Consider the following 21345-nt stretch of genomic DNA (forward strand, 5'->3'; position numbering starts at 1 on the left):
CCGTCCCGGTGATTTGCAGAAATATTCTTACTGCATCGTGATTGCAGTCGACAGAGCAGTCAGTCACTGCAGCGCTATGACAAAAATATGGCTTTCTTCACTTTGATACACATATTCATTCTACATTAAAGTATCTTATGAGTAAAACAAATAAAGTGCATGCTTCCTGGGGAACAAACAAAAGCCAACTTTGGATGATTCTTTGCTGGTGGCTTGTGACCAAAAGACAACTGATAGTAAAGGAGGACCCTGCTAGTGTGGCTAAGGGAGTCCCCCTGTGTAAGTCAGTTTCACTTTAGAACATCGGTCATTTGGTTTCTTTACATTAAAATCACTCCAAGTCCCTGGATCCTCTATGGATTCTCTAGACATGCTTAGAAGAAGTTAATAGCATTGCTGCCTTTGAGAGAAGCTTGAGGTCGTGTGTAACTGGACAAGAAACATTGATGTCTGAGGTTATGAAGAGAAGGATTGTGAAGTTTCACTTGGGTGTACACTACTGATCACCGAGGTTATGCAGAAGAGGGCTCTGAAGTTTCGCTTGGGTGTTTACTGTTAGCCTCTGAAGTTTTGAAAAGAACAGTTATAAAAATTCACTTGAGTGTTCAATGTAACAGAAGAGTTCTGAAGAGTGGCTAAAGAGATTTATCTGCGACCTGACTACTGGAGCCCCTAGTTAAGGCTAGAAATGGGATTTTTTGGCACTTGAAGCTATAAATGGGATTTTCTGCACTTTTAATGATTGGAAGTGTGGAAGTACTAACTGAGAGTTAAAAAAATAATAAGAATAGATTAAAATGTACACTGAAGAGATTAAAAAGGTTAAAATACCAGTAGTCATGCTACCCACTGAGGTCTTCAATCCAGACTTTCCCCTGTAGGTTTATTCGATTAATGCCTGCAAATTAATTTCCCTTTAGAGGAATTAGAGGTGCATCAAAACATCCGCCTACCAACATCATACTTCTGTGCGCAAGCTGTGTTTCTCTCATACACACACACACACACACACACACACACACACACACGCTGTTTAAGATTATTAAAATCAGACGGATCTGATACAGAAGAAGTCCCTAGTCACCCGGAACAGAGCTCGAGTAACTCCTTGTCCACAGATTGTAATGCAGGAATTTTGCCTTGTTTTTTTCCCGCACACACACACACACACACACACACACACACACACACACACACACACACACACACACAGAGCACGTACCTTGCTGTGAACCGACAACCTATTTACAGCTTGAACACAACCTCTCTCTCTGCTCAGTGCAGTGTGTATCAGGGGCAAACTCGTTGGCTCATTTCTGCCATTCAGTTCAGCTCTACTCTGTTCACCCCGCCGTTTAAAGCATTCTCTTGCTATCTTAGCACACGTTGCTACCGGACGTGTGTTTAGGTTTGGGGAGGGTGTGTGTGTGGATGACATAAATAAGAAGGGCATCTTCAAATTAGAACATTCACTATAGGAATGCTGCAAGGGACCCGGCACATTTATTAGCTCTTTGAATTCCTCTCGTCTTCCAAGCGAACACGGCATGCTCGTTGTCAGCGATTGGGGCGGCCCGACTCGTTTTCACTCCAAAACGGCATTTTTCTCGCAGGCCCTTGCTAACACACTCCTGTCCTTCTCGTCCCCGTGGCCTTCAGAGGCTGCCCAATGGCTCCATCGACGTCCACGACGAGGCCAGCCGCGCCGTGGAGCTACAGGAGCTCCTGGACAAGGCCAGCAAGGAGCTGGCGGTGAGCCGAGATCGAGCCGGGGCCCTGAGCGCCCGCGTGAGTGAGCTGGAGGGCGAGCTGGCCGGCGTCCGCAAGGAGCTGCTGAAGACCGAGGAGCTCAGCGCCAAGCACCAGCGGGACATCCGCGAGGTGGGCGACGTCCTGCGCGCACTCGTGGACGGGAGCTGGGGTGGGGGCTTAGCTGCACGCCCAGAGGGTGCTGAGTACAGGAGGAAGGATAGGAAGATCCAACCTTCGCTCAGCGAAGGTCCAACCTTCTGTTGTGGATATTCAGTCTGACATTCAGATCTTGCATCCATCATGTTTGATATGCAGTGTGTAATGATCTAATTTGAATGAATGAGATAACGATCGAGATGATAAGATTCAGTGGCTTGCTGGCACCATACCTCAGGCGGCTGTGCTTTATACGCAGCTCCGTGCATTTTCAGCTATTAAAAACCTTCTTGGAGTGTGTTTCTTTTCTGTTTCTTCTTACTATGTGCCTGTTGGACAGGCAATGGCACAGAAAGAGGACATGGAGGAGAGAATCACAACGCTGGAGAAGCGCTACCTGGCCGCCCAGCGGGAGACCACCTCCATCCACGACCTGAACGACAAGTTGGAGAACGAGCTGGCCAACAAGGACTCGCTCCATCGGCAGGTAGGGCCCACCACGCCTCATCAAGGCCCGGGGGAGGGAGCCTTCACCCAGGGCTACACCTCCAGCTCGTTTGCGGGCGGAGGCGGGTTCATCACCCCTCCATCGTCGGTTCTGGGAGGCCATGGGCTGAAGTTATTAACAGCTGGATGATGAATCCAAGAGCTGCAGTTTTGTCAGACTGGGTATCCTGGTAACGATAGGAGATGTGTGTATTAAAAAAGGGTGCAGCAGTTATGGGGGTTGGTAGATGTGCACAAGTTCTAGTTCTGATGCCTTGTGTTTCAGTACCCAACACTCAGACCTGGGTTTCAGTACCTAACACTCAGGTCTGTGTTTCAGTATCCAGCACTCAGGTCTGTGTTTCAGTACCCAACACACAGGTCTGATTCAGTACCCAACACCCGGGTCTGTTTCAGTACCCAGCCCTCATATCTGTGTTTCAGTACCCAGCCCTCATATCTGTGTTTCAGCACCCAGCCCTCAGGTCTGTGTTTCATTTCCCAGCACTCAAGTCTAAGTTTCAGTACCCAGCACTCAGACCTATGTTTCAGTACCCAGTACCTGTGTTTCAGTACCCAGCACTCAGACCTATGTTTCAGTACCCAGCACTCAGACCTGTGTTTCGGTACCCAGCTCTCAGACCTATGTTTCAGTACCCAGCACTCAGACCTGTGTTTCAGTACCCAGCATTCAGGTCTGTATTTCACTGTGTTTGTGTATTTGTGTGTGAAGGTGCGTGTGCATGTGTGAATAGGAGTGTGTGTGTGTGTGTGTGTGTGTGTGTGTGTGTGTGTGTGTGTGTGTGTGTGTGTGTACTATGTGAGAGAAAACACCGTCCTGGTGAGGATCGTGCTTGGTTTGGTATAATTTTACAATTATATAGTAAATAACAACTAAATAATTGACAACGATTATTATGCCACAGATATGTCATCCTCTTTTCACCACACTGCAGTGCTTTATGACCATGAGTTTATTCTTTCTAGAAATACAACACATGTTCTGCATATGTGTGTGTGTGTGTTTGTGTGTGTGTGTGTGCGCGCGCGCCTGTGTGTGTGTGTGTGTTGTGAAGGTGTGTGGGTGTGTGTGTGTGCTGTCTGTGTGCATGTGTGTGAGCGTACCGTGTATAGTTTTACTGGTGATTTTGTTTTTATGTGCACTTATGTGTGTTTCATTACCGTGGGTACATTCTGTGTATATTTTGGATTTGCGTTTTTGGTTCTGTAATGGGTATTTCCACATGTAATATGTGCAGTGGCGTAAACATGCACGCTTCCACGTGTTTCATAAACTCCTTTGTCTATGTTTACATGTGTGTTCTTTCAAATGTGTGAGACTGGATGCATATGTGGCATGTGCGTGTGTGTATATATGTGTGTGCGCGCGTGTGTGTGTGTGTGTGTGTGTGTGCATCAGAGCGAGGAGAAGGTGCGGCATTTGCAGGAGCTGTTGGAGCTGGCAGAGCAGAGGCTACAGCAAACCATGAGGAAGGCGGAGACCCTGCCGGAGGTGGAGGCAGAACTGGCCCAGAGAGTGGCTGCCCTCACCAAGGCAAGGATGTCACACACACACACACACATACACACACACATACACACACACACACACATGTACACACACACACACATACACACACACACACACACACACACACACACACACACACACACATATACACACACACACTCACACATACACACACACACACACATATACACACACACACACGTACACACACACACACAGACACATACACACACACACACACATATACACACACACACACATATACACACACACACACACACATACACACGCACACACACACACACACACACACACTGAGAAACAGAGAGAGGGACAGGGAGAGAAGAAGTCAGTAATATGGCAGCAAAGGAGTGTGAAATAATGTTATCGGGGAAAAACATTTGGATAATCTGGAAAAATTTTATTATTGGTGGTTTTGATGTTTGTTTGTTTGTTTAAATCTTTTTAACTTTAATTTTCATTTCTATCAATTATATAGTAAATAACAACTAAATAAATAATCAGTGTGTAAATGAATGTACTTTAAAATGAAAATGCCCAGAATACAAGTTGAACTCACTGAATTTATTTCAGGAATGTTTTATAGGTCACTTAGGAAAATAAACTTATCCTGATGCTCCCAGAGACATAATGGTGTCATACACGGATAAAATGGAGCGTCCTCCAGTGTTGTCCCATACGCCTTCAACCCGGCTGTCTTGGACGGTCCCGACCCCCCAGTAAGAGTGCTCCCTGCCTGACAGATGTTGCTTGGAGCGGCGGGCGGTGTTGTTTATTCGAGACAGCCAAATTCTTTGTCAGTAAGAGACATAGTGCGCACTAATGAAGATGATTAAAGAGAACAATCTCAGACCACGCAGTCTCGCAGTCTCTCTCTCTGATGTACTCCCAAATCCTCAGGACACAGTTTTCCCGACTGTTCAGACAGCAGGGGGGGGGGGGTCATACACACAGCCAGAGTGCGTCTGTTCTTTGCATTAACGATGGTGAACCCCCCCCCCCCGCGCAGGCTGAGGAGCGCCATGGCAACATCGAAGAACGCCTTCGTCAGCTGGAGTCCCAGCTGGAGGAGAAGAACCAGGAACTGGGCCGGGTGAGTGGGCCAGTGACCAGCCGGGATCTGGAGCAGGCAGTTGGGACTGTCTGTGGGAATCTCTGTGTATTCATGTCAATGTATGAAGGGCGTTTGTTAATATATATATATATTTTTTATTTTGTAAGTGCACATAAGAATAAATCAGGAAGGGGGTCACCAGTGTGTGTGAATTGAGTGCGCGCGTGTGTGTGTGTGTGTGTGATTGTGTGTGTTTGTGTGCATTCCTGTGTGTGCATACTTTATAATTTCTTTACATTGTTATAGATGCGATAAAACAGATTTGTGCAGACTGTGTGTGTATTTGTATTGGTGTACATGTTAATCCTTATTTTATGAATCTGTGAGGTGTGTGTGTGTGTGTGTGTGTGTGTGTGCGTGCGCAGGTGTATATGCGTGTGCTTTTTGCGTGTGTGTGTGTGTGTGTGTGTGTGCGTGCGCAGGTGTATATGCATGTGCTTTTTGTGTGTGTGTGTGTGTGTGTGCGAGTGTGCGTGTATGTGTGTACACGTGCGTGTGTGTGTGTACACATGCGTGTGTGTGTGTGTGTGCGTGCGCAGGTGTATATGCATGTGCTTTTTGTGTGTGTGTGTGTGCGTGTGCAGGTGTATATGCGTGTGCTTTTTGTGTGTGTGTACGAGTGTGTGCGTGCGCGTGTGTGTGTGCGCGCATGCATGCCTGCGTGCGTGTGTGTGTGTGTGTGTGTGTGTGTGTGTGTGTGTGTGTGTGTGTGTGTGTGTGTAATGGCAGACAGAGCTGTAATTACCAGGCTTGACCTCACAGTCACACCTTTATAGAATGAACAGTTCCCTTAGCCCCTCCCATTCATCTGTCTTCTCTACCGATTCAGTGTGAACTCCATCACAAACCCACCAACAGCACACGCTCACAAGCACAGTACCTGCACACTCACACATACCCACCCCCCACCCCACACATACCTGTGCAAATGCGTCTCACGTTATCTCCTGACGCAACACAACTTTCACATGATTGAGCCTTGAGCTCTGAGTGGCACTATATTTGCAACAGAAATGATTCCTGCGTGTCTGCACGTAAGATGAGAGATTTTACACAACCCCTCCACCACCACCCCCCCACCCCCCACCCCAGTCCGAACCGTAGAGCTCACCTGACGCTCACACACCGTGGGTCTTTGTGTTTAGCAGATCTACACAGGGCGCCTCCCAGGGCATTTCTGACATCCGAGGATCTTTCTAGGCTGTTTGTATTCGAGATGCCACTTGCCATGAAAACGTAAGGCTGTGTTGCTTGGCAACAATGGAACCAAAACCTCTAGAGGGTGCATAAGGATGACATTACGTGCTGGACTGTTTCTTTTAATGAAGCCTCGTGACATGACTTGTGACAGGAGTGTTTGCTTGTTTTTACCATGTATGTTTGGTGCAAATATTCGGGATAAGAATAAAGCATCTGACACTGCTGCTATTCTTGTGTTTTAAGTATTAGTTTACTTCTGCACAGTGGACCATTTTTCCTGGTCCTAGTTTTACTTTTAGGGAATGTCACCAGTGCATGCGTGAGCAAGCCTGCCATCTAGTGGTGGGACTGTGTGTTTAGACTCAATCAAAAGTCCAAACCTGGTTACAGTCAAGTCCATTATTGAGGACTTCATGAGTACTGTATAGAATCTTTTATCTTTTCCTGTGTGTGTATAGTATATATATATATATATATATATATATATATATATATACACAAACCATTTAGTAAAGAGAAAGTCACCTTGAGGGTTTCTCTCTCTCTGCTGCCCCACCTCATCTCTCTCTCTCTCTCTCTCTCTCTCTCTCTCTCCCTCTCTCTCTCTCTCTCTCTCTCTCTCTCTCTCTCTCTCTCTCTCTCTCTCTCTCTCTCTCTCCCAGGCTCGGCAGCGGGAGAAGATGAACGAGGAGCATAACCGGCGCCTGTCGGACACTGTAGACCGCCTGCTCACAGAGTCTAACGAACGCCTGCAGCTACATCTGAAAGAGCGCATGGCAGCACTGGAGGACAAGGTATCTCACACACACACACACACACACATACACACACACACACACACATACACACACACACACACATACACACACACACACACACAGATACACACACACACACACACACACATACACACACACACACACACATACACACACACACACACACACATACACACACACACACACATACATACATACACACACACATACACACACACATACTAGCTAATAACTGTGATCCTCCAACACAGTCCTACGCAGTATAACATAGCTTCATTATCTTTTGGCTTCCTGGCTTAATGTCACCAACCCTGAGATTCACACATCGTGGTGCATGAATTAACAACCTCAGCACAGACCCTTCTGCCTCCAATGGCACAGTGAACAAACCTCTGTTACCTCTGTATCATGAGATGAATCTAGCCACTAGTCACGCCTGTACTCCTATACGTGCAGCCATACTTACATGGCTGAGTTTCCTCCAGAACAATGATTTGTGGATGCATTTGTGTCTGTGCGTGTGTGTGAGCGTGCGTGTGTGTGAGCGTGCGTGTGCGCGCGTGTGTGTGTGAGCGTGCGTGTGTGTGTGTGTGTGAGCGTGTGTGTGTGCGCGCGCGCGCGTGTGTGTGTGTGTGTGTGTGTGTGTGTGTGTGTGTGTGTGTGTGAATATGTGTGCGTATGTATGTGTGTACTTATCCCCTGATATCTGCGTTATAAAGGATCAGTACTTATCCGCTGTTATCTGCTTGATAAAGGATCAGTACTTATCCCCTGATATCTGCTTAATAAAGGATCAGTACTTATCCCCTGATATCTGCTTAATAAAGGATCAGTACTTATCCCCTGATATCTGCTTGATAAGAGATCAGTACTTATCTCCTGATATTTGCTTGATAAAGGATCAGTACTTATCCTCTGATATCTGTTTGATAAAGGTTCGGTACTTATCCCCTGATATCTGCTTGATAAAGGTTAGGTACTTATCCCCTGATATCTGCTTGATAAAGGTTCAGTACTTATCCCCTGATATCTGCTTGATAAAGGTTCAGTACTTCATAAAGGTTCAGTACTTATCCCCTGATATCTGTTTGATAAAGGATCAGTACATATCCTCTAAAATCTGTTCGATAAAGGATCAGTACTTATCCCCTGATATCTGCTTTATAAAGGATCAGTACTTATCCGCTGATATCTGCTTGATAAAGGATCAGTACTTATCCCCTGATAAGGTTCAGTCCACCCTCTCTGCTTTTTATTTCTAGAATGCACTCATCCAAGACCTGGAGAATTCCCAAAAACAGCTGGAGGAGTTCCATCACTCCAAGGTAACATTAGCCCACAGAGCACATTTCCGAATCAGGAAGACATACTTGTGCAGATTGACTGCTCACCAGATTAATAATGCTGGACACACTTTTAAATTTGTGTTTTAAACTGGCCCTGGTTTTGTGGGGTCATTTAGCTGACATTTACAGCTGATGTTTGCTTCGCAGGAGAGACTGATAGGGGAGATTGAGAAGCTCAGGGCTGAGATCGATCATTTGAAGAGGAGGAGCGGGGCTTTCGGAGATGGAACACACCCTCGGTAGTGTCTAAGATTACTGAGGTTGATGGAGTCTATAGTGAAGCACTTTCATTCTTTGTATTGTCACTGTTGTACTGCCCAAATACAGTTATGTACTGTAAAAAAGAAGGCTGAGAATTACCATGTCACCGTGGTCTTTTAAAAAGCAAGTGCTTTAAAGTACAGTGATTATGGAGTAATTCAGTTTTCCTTTGTTTGAACTTTGGGTTGCTTAAATGGAGACGACTTTGGGATCAGCGTCCGTCACACTACACACTACAAGTCATCCATGACCTCCCTCAAAACTTATGCACGGGTTTTGGTTTTTTTTGCTTCAAGAAGAATGTCTGTAGAAATTGACCATAACTACACAATGCTATTGTGTTTTGTATTGTATCAGATTATCTTAAACCTTATATTATGAGACCAATGACATTCTAATCCGAGGTCTCCCTCTTTCCTGTGTGCCAGATCGCACATGGGTAGTGCCACGGACCTGCGTTTCTCTGTGGTGGAGGGGCAAAGCGAGCCGTATGCCACTCCGGGGGTGATTAGGCGGACACAGAAGGGGCGGTTGGTAGCACTTCGGGATGAACCCACAAAGGTGCCTGGATCTCCCCACCTACGCTCAATCCCTAGCCCCATGCTGTCTTCAACATTGTTCAGTTCACTTCAGTTCAGATCTATTTGGTTTGATTCAGTTCCGTTCAATTTGTTGTGAATCAACCACACACACACAAAAAAAAAAAAAATCTCAAAACCGTTCCACTTCTTTTCTTACTCGCTGTTGTTGGTAATGGATTGTGTCCTGCTTTAAAATGCAGTCTCCACTATATACACAGAATGCCATTTGTTTGTACATATACAGCTGTCACTTGAAGGCAACGCCATGAAATTACGGTAGCCCAATCCCGTTAGCTGTAACCCACAAATACAAGTGATACAACTGTAACGAAGGCAGCTTCTGTTTCCTGGCCTACTTAGAAACACTCCCATTCAACTCACTCTCACGTAAGCCTCTGACAGCAGGCCTGGGCTCTAAGAATAGCATTTGCCTGTCTCAAAATTGCCTTTCTCTACTTGTCTTTTATTGCTACACTGGATGTTGTACTCGCTGTAAGTTTTGCATTTTGACTGAATTCTTTGACCAGCTTCTGACCGGCAGAAGGCTCTGTTTGGACATGTACTAGTGCATGTTGCTAGTAGCGATGCGATGAATACAAGACTGAGTCTTCGGTTTTTGCTTTCGGGACTTCCCCTAACCGGGCACTGATCGGTTGCTGCGGCGTCTTCCCGTGGGGGAACCTGTTCCCTGCGTGTCCAGATCCTGGCCATGGTGGAGCAGGACTGGGACCGATCCCACCCCAGTAGCCTCCGTGCAAGCCGCACCCACCTGCTGGGCAGCGACTCGGAGCTCTCGGACCTGGACGACGAGGAGCGCGAGACCACGTTCAGCTCGGCGGACATGCTGTCCCCCAGCGGACACTCGGACGCGCAGACGCTGGCCCTCATGTTGCAGGAGCAACTGGACGCCATCAATGAGGAGATCAGGTGAGAGAGGAGTCAGAGAGGAGGACCGCTCCGCTCTCAGACCTTTCTGAGCGGATGCCACTTAGCCGAGTGCACGTTATAAATCAGTATCCGTTGCCCCTGTGTGTAAAGAGGTATCCTTTTATGGATGATAACAGGGAACAATGACAGAAAATTACACTCTGTCTTCCAAGTACATTGGATTAAAACCTTGACATGTCATGGTCTGCTGTCATATTGATTCACTCTGTGTGTTGTTAAAGAAGAAGCGATTTGTCATTCGTGCGTGGCATAACCCACCTTTCAGAGCACTCAAAGATACGAAAACCACTCAGAGGCTGTAGAGTGAATGACAAGACACCTTGGAATCTCTCTTTTACTTTGCACTGGGAGACAAAGACATATTTAGGCGCCGCGGTGGTCCACAAGCACCTCTAGCGGCCTGTCCTATTCAGTAGTTGTGGCGAACTCAGCTGTCTGCGTTAGGACATCTGTCAAATATGACACCAAACAAACAACCCAGTAAACCATGACGTCAGATTAATAGAACAAAGCAATTTGGAGAAGGCTACTCTCCTCCTGTGGGGGTGTGACATGATGGATGTGCCTTAAATAGCCTTAAACTGCAGAAACGTTCTCCAAAAGGAACGAGCAAAACAGGCACATCTTGGAATAGGATATCCTTGAAAGGATAAAGGGTTCTCTAGCAAATACGCCTCCAGAATGTCATGTTTCTGCTATCCAAAGCACTTGACAAGGACGAAAAGCACTTGCAACACATGCGTAACAGTGTTTTGTATGTGGTTATGTACATTTAACGTACAATTAAGACACAATTAATGTGCATTTACCCAGCCATATGTGGGCCGGGAAGGCATTTGTAAGCTGTGCTCCATGTCCTGAAGGGTCCCCCGGGTCCCCTGGGTGGGACTGTGTCTCTTGGTTGCGGTCCCAGGATGATCCAGGTGGAGCGGGAGTCGGCCGAGCTGCGGGCGGACGAGATTGAGAGCCGCGTGAACAGCGGGAGCATGGATGGCCTCAACGTGACCCTGCGGCCGCGCTCGTCCATGCCCAGCTCCGTCACGGCCCTCTCGCTGGCCAGCTCCTCTCCGCCGATCAGCGGCCGCTCCACGCCCAAGACGGCCTCACGATCCGCCGCCCACGAGCTGGGCATCATGACTCTGGTGAGAGCAGCACCAGCGGACACCGAGGGGCGTGTTTTGAAGCAGCGGCCTGATTTCGATTTTTTTAAAGGCATCTTTGCCTGACGCACATCACAAATAATTCTGCTGTCGCTACATATTCAAGTTTTGCGCCGGCAGTGGCTTGCGAGCGGTTTGTTGTATTTTCGACCTTCGTTCCGCATGCGTGTGGGTCTAGTGCTGCATGTGTCCGGATGGTCAGCCACACACACAAACACCTTACACACCGGTACAGCCACACACACACCTGGCTGACACCTGCTCCCCCCGAGGCACCCATGTGGCTCTTGTTCACTCCTGACTCCTTTTACATTCACATTCGCGTTCAGTGTGATGGCCGCACAGCACGATGGGTGTTCAGCACGGCGGGTGTTCAGTATAGTTGGCGTTCTGCATGTCGGGCGTTCGGTATGGTTGGCGTTCCGCATGTTTGGTGTTCTGCATGGCGGGCGTTCGGTATGACAGGAGTTTCGTGTGACAGGCATTAACTGTGGGGGACGTTCGGCTTGGCAGACTTTCGGTGTGGCAGGCGTTTGGCGTAGTGGGCGTTCAGTATGGTGTGTGTGGCATGGGTTGCGTACGGTATAGGGTTGTTGGGCGTTTGGTGTGTCGGTAGCCACTCAGCGTGGTGGCCATTCACCATGGTGGTCATTTGCATCTTGCGTGTAGGCGAGTGCTTGTTTTCTCTGCCTCCCTGCAGCTGCACCGGCACCACGCCCCTCATTCATCCCTGAGTTTATCCTGCCACCTCGGCTGTGGCGTATACTCACAGTTTATTCCCATCTTCTGCCATTCCCTTCTTCAGCGTTTAATCAGCTCTCAACTTGTATGCCCCTGTCCTCCTGTGTCTCTTTGCCTCCAAATGCTGTCAGCCGAGCGATCTAAGGAAACACCGCAGGAAAGTCGCTGTAAGTTCTTTTTCTGTATGAAGGTTTGTCTTATTTTTATGTAATCTAGAAAAAATATTATTGTTACTGTTTGTGATTGAATGTGTGTGTGTGTGTGTGTGTGTGTGTGTGTGTATGTGTGTATATGTGTATATATATACACAAACACACATTTTTTGTGTATATTGTGGAATTGTGTGTGTTTTTTTTTATTTATAGTTAACACAGTGACTAGGTTTCTGTGTTTTATAACATGTTTGTGGGCATGTGCGTGCGTGTGTGTGTGTGTGTGTGTGTGTGTGCATGTGTTTTTTATTGCTTTAGTCTCCAGTGGAGGCCAGGGAGGATAAAGCCACTATAAAGTGTGAGATGTCACCCCCATCTTCCCCACGCAGCCTTAGACTGGATCAAATGAACTTCGCCCAGCTCACGGGAAGCCTGGAAGATGGACGAGGGTATACACACACACACACACACACAGACCACTGTTGTGTTGACTCTGTCCATCACATACTGCAGTCTCCTTTTGAAAGTTCGTGTGCAGGTGACCCCACCCTCTCGTCTTACAGACGGACAATTCTCGCCGTCTGAGAACATGGTTTGTCGTTTGTTGCCACATGATCAATCAAACCGTTGGGTTTTCACCCCATGGCGAGACTGGCAGGTCAAGCAAGGTCAGAATAGTTTGCCATCGTTCGATGTTGAGATAAGCTATTAAGGGACAAACGCAAAACTTTCAGCTGATCCACAGGGTCCTGAGCAGCTCAGCTGAACTCTGTTACACTGTTACTCTCATGTAAAGCAGCTAAATGGGACAAAATCGCAATTGTTTGCTTGGCTTAGACATGTAGCACCAAGGGAGCCGATATACAAAAGAAAAAGAAAATAACACAATGGGCATAAGTCAGAGTATGGGAACACAAGGTAACAGATGATGAGAAAGCCGATATATAAAAACAGCACAATGGGACGTGTTTGTGTCCTGTCACTCCGTAGCAGTTAAAACAGTTTAGTCCACAGTGGGAATGCAAATTGATATCATCCATATTATTGCAATATACTTTCAATCCCCTAATGGCGACTATTTCTAGAAAAATGTACCGAAACAGGCCATAAAGAGGTGAATGTCGTCTCACATTCGTTCAGCTTCTGATGCGCACATTAAATGTGCAACAGCACGGCTGCCTTTGTGCGGTCTGTCTTTTCCCGCTGGTTCCGTTTAAGGGGAACATGGCCAGAGGAAGTGGTGAGTGTTTTTCACGCCTGCCCGGCCCTCTGGCTAGCTGGCTAGGCACACACTCCACCACTCAACACTCTCCTCCTGCATGATCCTGTTCGAATGGCCAGCAATTATTACTAATGGCTGAAAAGGGAATCTCTGTCACACACTTTCTTTTAGTCTCTCACTCTTTCTTCCGTGCTTCTCTCTCTCTCTCTCTCTCTCTCTCTCTCTCTCTCTTCCTCTCTCTGTGGTGATAGAGTTATCCTTTAATCTCCTCTAAAGGCAGCCAGTCTCTGTGGGAGGCTGTGCTCTATAAATATTCATGGCCTTGCAGGGGAAGTGATTTGAGACGTTTCATTTAAACGGACATCAGTTTTGATTGGAGCTGTAAATAAGTGCGTGAATAACAAAGCGTCTGGTAGCAGGGGAGGCCGCTACATAGACGGATACGTAAAGGATTCTAGTGATAAACGACCGGAGGTGTGAAATTATCTGTGGAGCCTCTGGCGAAGCAGACCGAACGCCACCACCGGCACATTGCACTAGCATACAAGTTATAGTTGGTAAACCCATCATAATCTGTAGCTAATCTTTCTCTCTTTCTCTTCAGAGGCAGTAAAAAGAAGGGCATCAAATCCTCCATCGGCCGACTCTTTGGCAAGAAGGACAAGGGCCAGCCGCTGAGTAAGGACGGCCAGGTGACCCCGCCTGTCATTCCAGGTGCCGCTTATTCCCGCGTTCTCCGGTCGCATTCTCAGACACGCTTTGGAGGCGTTCGAGTCGTGAGTGCTGTGTGCTGTGACTGATCTGCAGATTTTGAGATGGGGATCGGAGACACCATGACCCTGGGCAAGCAAGCCGAGAGGGACCGCCGGATGAAGAAGAAGTGCGTACACTCCCCTTCTGCTCTCTGCTCTTCCCCATTTCATTTCACTCTTCTTTCTCTTTCTCTCTTTATCATTCCAACTCTCTCTCTCTCTCTCTCTCTCTCTTGCTGTTGCTCTCTCTGTTTAATCATCTGTCAGTCAGATCCTTTTTATATTGCAAGTGATATGAGCCTCTGGAGGCATAAGTCATCCTCATTGGCTATTAGCCACATGCCTATGACTACTAATCCCGCCTCCCAGCTCCACCCACCTCACCCGCAAATTCAGCCCAACTCAGACAAATAGAGAAGCAAGCAGGGTCATATGAAGCTGTGCATTGATTTTTGTGGCATGATTTATTTTTAATTAGCCTGGTCCTATTGTGTATCTCCATCAAAGATACAAATACTAAGTGATGAAAATAGAATTAAACATTTAGAATCTTGTTAAAAATCTTGAAGGTACTGTTAATAATAACAACAATAATAACATCACTTTTCTAAATTGCAATATGAAATTGATTTTTGCTCAGCTCTGGTGACTGAGTAAGTATAGCAATTACACTGCCAGCTGTAATAGCCTTTTACATATCTTTTCAAAGAATAACATTTCCATGTAAAAAGAAGACATACAATTGTATTACTTTTTTAACAATGTACACCACATAGCCTTCCTGTTCTATGGTTGCTAGCATGTTTCTCCTTGCCATGTTTTTCCTCTCCTGAAGGCCTGTCTCCTAATTCCCTCTCTTTATCTTGTCCTCCTCCACCCTTCTGTCAGACACGAACTGTTGGAGGATGCCAGAAGGAAAGGTCTGCCATTTGCTCAGTGGGACGGTCCTACTGTGGTCTCCTGGCTTGAGGTAGAATGTTACACACAAACACGCACACGCTCACACAAATACGCCTCCTGCCACAGTGGTAGCGCAGCCGTTTCTCCAGTAATTATAATTACAGCAATCATACTGATGAGGATGACGGTGATTGCGATAATACTTCTCAGCACCTATGACGATGCTGACGATGAAGATGATGATGATGATGATGGTGTTCCTTTCCGACATCCTGCAGCTATGGGTGGGCATGCCCGCGTGGTACGTGGCCGCATGCCGCGCCAATGTTAAGAGCGGCGCCATTATGTCCGCCCTGTCCGACACGGAGATCCAACGAGAGATCGGCATCAGCAACCCCCTGCATCGCCTCAAGCTCAGGCTCGCCATCCAGGAGATGGTGTCACTCACCAGCCCCTCTGCCCCCCTCACCTCACGCACAGTAAGTGCCCCACCTATGGCCACGCCCCTTTACCCCAAAGCCACACCCTCTAGATACAGTCTGGGCTATCAGCACCGTCTGAGTTTCCTCCAAATGACGTTAGCTGCTCGTTTTCGACACTGCTCTGGAATCGGTTAAAGCTGCTGTCTGCGATTTTTTTTTTTTTTTTCTTTTAAAAAATACACTTTGGAGAAACCGCCGTTTCATCCTGATAGCTATCACTAAAATAGCTGCACTGGGGAAAAAAATGTCAGTGTGACAGTCCTGGGCTCAGCAGTCAGCAACTAAATTTGGAACATGGTCTAAACACGGTCCGGCAGGCGTATGTTTGCGGGAAGGAGCTTGGAAAAAAAGGTTTAGATGGAGGGCACAGGAATGAAGGGAGGGGTGGACAGCCTCGGTGGCAAAAGATAACGTGTATTACAGCAGCTTTAACAATAACCCAGCACCCCCACACACTCCGAACTGTGCCTCTTTGCTCACGAATTCCCTTATTTTCTATGGTTACTGTGGTGTTACTGGTTTAAGAAGGTTAGGTAGAACCCCCCTCTGCAACACGTATGGCAGTTCTAAACCAAGATAAAATATAAGGACAGAAACCAACTTTCAGATTACAATGTATAGAAATAAAGTGAAAACAGTAGTTATCTGGTAATAGTTATCTGGTAGGAACCTTGAGCTGTAGTAACCCTGGTTAAAACAGAAGTAATCGTGTTAATTCTCTTCTTCTCAACATAGGTACTAACTTAAAACACACACACACACAAAACACAACAAAAAACCCCCCAACAAAAACCAAAACAAAATAAAAAATATTCCATATAGATCCTGGTCCCTTCTCACCATGAGTGTCCAATGATCTGTGTGTGTGTGTGTGTGTGTGTGTGTGTGTACACTCTCTGTGCAGTCCTCCGGAAACGTGTGGGTGACTCACGAGGAAATGGAGAACATGGCAACTTCCACCAAAGTGGTCAGTCCGTCTGAGTGGCTCCCCTAATCCTGCAGTGCCAAGCATATGCCATGCTTTTGTAGCCTCACCCCCCACTGCTCATTAACCTCCTTAACCCCGCCCCACCCTGAACAACAGACCCGCACCCAGTCCACATATTAACACTGTAGGCATGGCTGGCCACATTAACACTGTGTGTGCGTCTGACTGAGTTTTACAGCTGGTGGCATTATCACTGCATGCGTGTGTGTGACTGAGCTGCACAGCTGGTGGCATTAACACTGCATGCGTGTGACTAAACTTTATTGCTGTTTGCATTAATACTATACGCATGCGTGTTTTACATGTGAGTTTTACAACTGGTCACGCGAACACTGAATGCATGTGTGTGACTGAGTGTTACGACTGGTCGCATTAACACTGCATGCGTGTGTATGACAGCAGGTTTTGTAGAACACAGTGAAGCCTCATCTTGATCTACACCACACTGTCTTTCTGAGCGCTTCAGCACCTTTAGTCTTCAGTAAGAGCGCATCAGCCACCTGAGTGCAGGTGTGTGTGCAGACATGTGACTGTGATGTGGTGCATATGTAGGCTGTTGTTTAACTGTGCTGTGTGCTTGGCTGATACTATGTAATATGTGCAATTCCAAATTGAATGGCACAGTCTGCAGACCAGTAAATGTTGAAGGGTTGAGCAGAAATGTACAGTTTATTACAGTGAATTACATTTAACAGTATGCTCACTAAATAAAGTACTAAAGTGTGAATTAATAGGGTTTTAAAAAGCTACTCACTCACTCACTTGTCATAAACCCGCAGTCCTCGGGATTACGCTACGTGTGTGTAGTATACATCGAATATCCGCATCTGTCAACCTTGAAAACATGAAACCTTAGTGGCAGCCTCAGCTGCCATGCCTGATCATGCAGCTTATCTCATGAATGTGTGTTTGCTGTGTGTGTGCACTGTGGACGTCCTGGTCTCCCCGCCGACTGCTAGTGGCATATGGCGCTAACTCGGGTCGAGCTTGAGAACTGCTTTGGACTGACTCTGTCTCTGTATTAACACGCTGTCCCACTGGCAGGAAAACGAGGAAGGGAGCTGGGCGCAGGTGTGAGAGAGAGAGAGAGAGAGAGAGAGAGAGAGAGAGAGAAAGAAAGAGAGAGAATGAGAGAGAGAGAGAGAGAGAGTGAGGGAGAGAATGAGAGAGAGAGAGAGAGAGAGAGAGTGAGAGAGAATGAGAATGAATGAATGAATCTTCTCCTGGTTGTCATAGATTATTAGCCATGCGAAAGCCTAGCGGTGCTACTCTGTGTCCTTACTCATATATTATATTGTGCCTCCTGGACCTACGGAGTGTAAAAACAGAAAATGTCATCATGACATATTTCATGAACCTGACTTCAGTGTTAAGAGTGATTTACCACAACAGCAAATGATAGATGACTCGAGCTCTTTTATTCTGCTGTGTATTCGGTGGTCAGACATGAGAAAACAGAAAAAAACCCAACTAGAAATAGTCTCCAATTTTAAAATACAGGCCTTCAGCTGAGCTTCAACAGCAATGACTCAGCAAAAAAAAAAAAGGATGTAAGATCTTGAAAGGGTAACTGCAGCATTTTTCTAACTGCTTAGAGAACAAATTTGACATCACAGTAAGACAGCTCGAATAAAAATGCCAGCTTCAGGGAAAAAGACGTGTGCTTTGTCCCCAGACGCTGGCGTACGGAGACATGAACCACGAGTGGATCGGGAATGAGTGGCTCCCCAGCTTGGGTCTGCCCCAGTACCGCAGCTACTTCATGGAGTGTCTGGTGGACGCGCGCATGCTGGACCACCTCACCAAGAAGGACCTGCGCACACACCTGAAAATGGTGGACAGCTTCCACAGGTGCGCACACTGGCCCTCCTGATCGCCCGCGCCGCACTCAGACTCCCTGTATGTGCGCGTCCTGCGTTTTATTGGTATTGTATTTTGTTTGTTTGTTTGCTTGTTTTTTAATAGCAACGTGCCGACAAATTATTCACATTGAAGAGAAGCATGAAATGGAAATGGAAATAAAGATAAAATGTAATAAAATAAATAGACTAACAAGGGTTCTTGTTTGAAATCAAAACAGAGCCAGTTTACAATATGGCATCATGTGCTTGAAGAGACTCAACTACGACAGGAAAGAGCTTGAAAGAAGGAGAGAGGAATGCCAACACGACATCAAAGGTAATGCGGTGATAATACATCTGTCGGACAGTATTAACGCCAATGCCAACCCTGTCTGTTTAGAGATCACACCTTTAGCATACCGTATAGCTGTTCGCATTGTGTTATAGTAAGGCGGTGAGGGCTTAATTCCTTAGAGAAACAGCACCCCCTAGTGGCCGTTAAGTGGTAAGTGCATTTGAAAGTCCCGGCAACAACTGAAGCTTCTAGTGTCAAATCCATTTAAAAGAATCTTGAACTTGAGCGTGTGACATGAACTTGACACAGCTGCCACAGCCTTTCATGTCTCTCGCTAACAGTAAAGTTCCATCACCTTACACGCACGTGCACACACACACACACACACACACACACACACAGGCAAACAGAGGTCTCACACTTACACTCAGGCGCACGTGTTCGTTTAAACTGCCTGGCCAGCTGTGTGAAAAGATCAGCAGAAATATGCAGCTGTAAATGGTTTTGGGTTACCATGGATTCAGAAAATCCCATTCAGTGGGTCAGCTGTTAAAGCTAGAACCTATATATTAGGGAAAAGTCACAATATGGAGTTTTTTGATTCTGTATTTTGATTTAAATTTCCACTAATTCTGTGGGGTAGTTTTTTGGTCAGAGGACTAGCCTAGTTCTAAACATAAAGAAATTTCATGATGAATCAATAATTCATATCAAGTAATTCATATCAATTTAACCTTGAGATTCCACAAAAAATATTATCCCATAAATCCTCAACATGATGAAAGCGCAGTTCGCTCCGAATGCACTAGGGGGCGCAGTAAACTCACTCTAGTTCTATCCCTCCATAGATACCCTGGTGTGGACCAATGACCACGTGATGGCCTGGGTGCAGACCATCGGCCTGAAGGAGTACAGCAACAACCTGCTGGAAAGTGGTGTGCACGGGGCCCTCGTCGCCCTGGACGAGATGTTTGACTTCAGCAGTCTGGCCCTCATCCTGCAGATCCCCATGCAGAACACCCAGGTGGGAGAAAGACGAGCGAGAGCAAAAGAGAAAGGGCAGGTTAACTTCATATGACTAAGTAAATCAGGACACTGTGTAAAGCTAACACTGCAGCACAGTAAAAGTACAACGCGCACCCCAGACATGTTTGGGTTACCTTCCTGAAGTCGCCACACCACATGACTCAGATTTGAACCAATCCCATCCCAGACCGTTGTGCCGGTCTGTGCTGTAAAAATGTTTGTGGAGCTGCTCTGCTCACACAGATTACACGCCTGTGTAGAGAAAGCTTTGTGCATCACAAACCGGCACGAGCACAATGCGGACTGTCGAGACAGGTTTGGTTCAAATCCGAGACATACGGGCTGCCAACGTCACACAGGTGTTTGGGGTCGTAGCCTTTCGATTGTCTTCCAACATTTTCTAACGTATCTCTTGTAATATCTCAGGCCAGACAGATCCTGGAACGGGAGTTCAATAACCTATTGGCCCTGGGGACCGACAGGCGTCTAGAGGAGGTACGTGGTTAATAATTGTCGGCTGGAAGCCAGGACTGTTCTAGGAAGAAGTTCAGAACTCTTATGAAGATCGTCTGCAAAGCCAGACTTGCTGTCACAGGAGTGTGCGCTGCACCTCTGGTTACCGCCCTTCCAAACAAACAAATTACTCCACCAAGTTTGGTGATTAACTGTCCAAGTCCATCTGCAGCCCTGCTCCTCCATTATCGATCTCTCTCTCAGTGTAGCGCAAACGTCTGACGACGCGAATGAATCTGTCATCCTAGTCGATGCCGTGTCTGTACACATTCGGAAAATCTCTCCCCCCCCCCAGAGCGACGATAAGTCTTTCCGGAGGTCCCCGTCGTGGAGGAAGCGTTTCCGGCCGCGGGAAGGCCAAGGCCTGGGAATGATGCCTGGCTCCATGGAGACGCTGCCCGCGGGCTTCCGTCTGACCACCATGTCCATCCCCTCTTCCGTGGCCGCCATGCACAGGAAACAGCTGCAGCCGGAAGGTAGGACAGGGCGGGGCTGAGTTCAGCGTGGCTCACGACATTAGCGGCGCTAGCATGACCCATAACGTTTCGACCACAGGCTCCACCGCACGAAGCACTTCTGCCGCAGATATAAGGATGCGTGTGAGTATTCTGGGAATGGCTTGAGATTCCCACCAGAGCTAGGATCGTAGTCTTGTACTAACTTTAACGCGTGCCTCCGGTGTTAAGTGTAGGTGTAGGGGGAAAAGAATTGCTAACCCCGGCCCTGCTGATAAGAAAAGCCCTTTTGCTGCTTTCTTCTCACCTCATTGCATGTCGTCTCCCCTCTGTCCGTGCGGTGCTTTAGCCGGACCCCCACCCCCTCCGAGACTTGACCCCTCTGCCATCAGGACTTACTCCTGCTAATTCCGCTTTACTAACCACACTCTTCTTACCAGGTAAGCTGCTCTGGGAAGGTCCTACATTGTTATGAGTTGGTACTGAGTGAGTCATTGGTGCTGGTAGGTGTTTCTTTTGAGGTTTGTCTTCAGTTTTTTGTTTTTTTTTTTTAATAATATTTCATTAGAGAATCACCTCTTACCCTCTGTCTGAGGAACTTGTCCCCTGTAAATGAGCTGACATAATGAGTTGCAGCTCATAG

At 47.0% G+C, this 21345-nt stretch overlaps 1 protein-coding gene across 6 annotated transcripts in view; it reads left to right on the forward strand.

The window, feature by feature from the left end:
- Positions 1-21345, forward strand: part of ppfia4 (PTPRF interacting protein alpha 4) — a 64090-nt gene that overhangs the window by 40585 nt on the left and 2160 nt on the right. The window contains exons 6-29 of one of the 6 annotated variants that reach the window (XM_035520421.1): positions 1660-1881; positions 2249-2395; positions 3815-3949; positions 4956-5039; positions 6923-7054; positions 8302-8364; positions 8533-8624; positions 9075-9207; positions 9928-10154; positions 11089-11317; positions 12208-12243; positions 12547-12677; positions 14055-14164; positions 14258-14330; positions 15091-15172; positions 15381-15581; positions 16489-16551; positions 17617-17643; positions 18248-18423; positions 18653-18750; positions 19557-19732; positions 20161-20229; positions 20543-20723; positions 20803-20846. In XM_035520421.1, the coding sequence (XP_035376314.1) occupies positions 1660-1881; positions 2249-2395; positions 3815-3949; positions 4956-5039; positions 6923-7054; positions 8302-8364; positions 8533-8624; positions 9075-9207; positions 9928-10154; positions 11089-11317; positions 12208-12243; positions 12547-12677; positions 14055-14164; positions 14258-14330; positions 15091-15172; positions 15381-15581; positions 16489-16551; positions 17617-17643; positions 18248-18423; positions 18653-18750; positions 19557-19732; positions 20161-20229; positions 20543-20723; positions 20803-20846 (2931 nt within the window). Of the gene's footprint in view, positions 1-1659; positions 1882-2248; positions 2396-3814; positions 3950-4955; positions 5040-6922; positions 7055-8301; positions 8365-8532; positions 8625-9074; positions 9208-9927; positions 10155-11088; positions 11318-12207; positions 12244-12546; positions 12678-14054; positions 14165-14257; positions 14331-15090; positions 15173-15380; positions 15582-16488; positions 16552-17616; positions 17644-18247; positions 18424-18652; positions 18751-19556; positions 19733-20160; positions 20230-20542; positions 20724-20802; positions 20847-21051; positions 21143-21345 lie in introns of all 6 variants that reach the window. The other 5 variants (XM_035520423.1, XM_035520422.1, XM_035520424.1 and 2 more) reach the window with 5 other exon arrangements.

Source organism: Electrophorus electricus, chromosome 20 (assembly GCF_013358815.1).
Source record: "Electrophorus electricus isolate fEleEle1 chromosome 20, fEleEle1.pri, whole genome shotgun sequence".
In the NCBI taxonomy this organism is placed as follows: Eukaryota; Metazoa; Chordata; class Actinopteri; order Gymnotiformes; family Gymnotidae; genus Electrophorus; species Electrophorus electricus.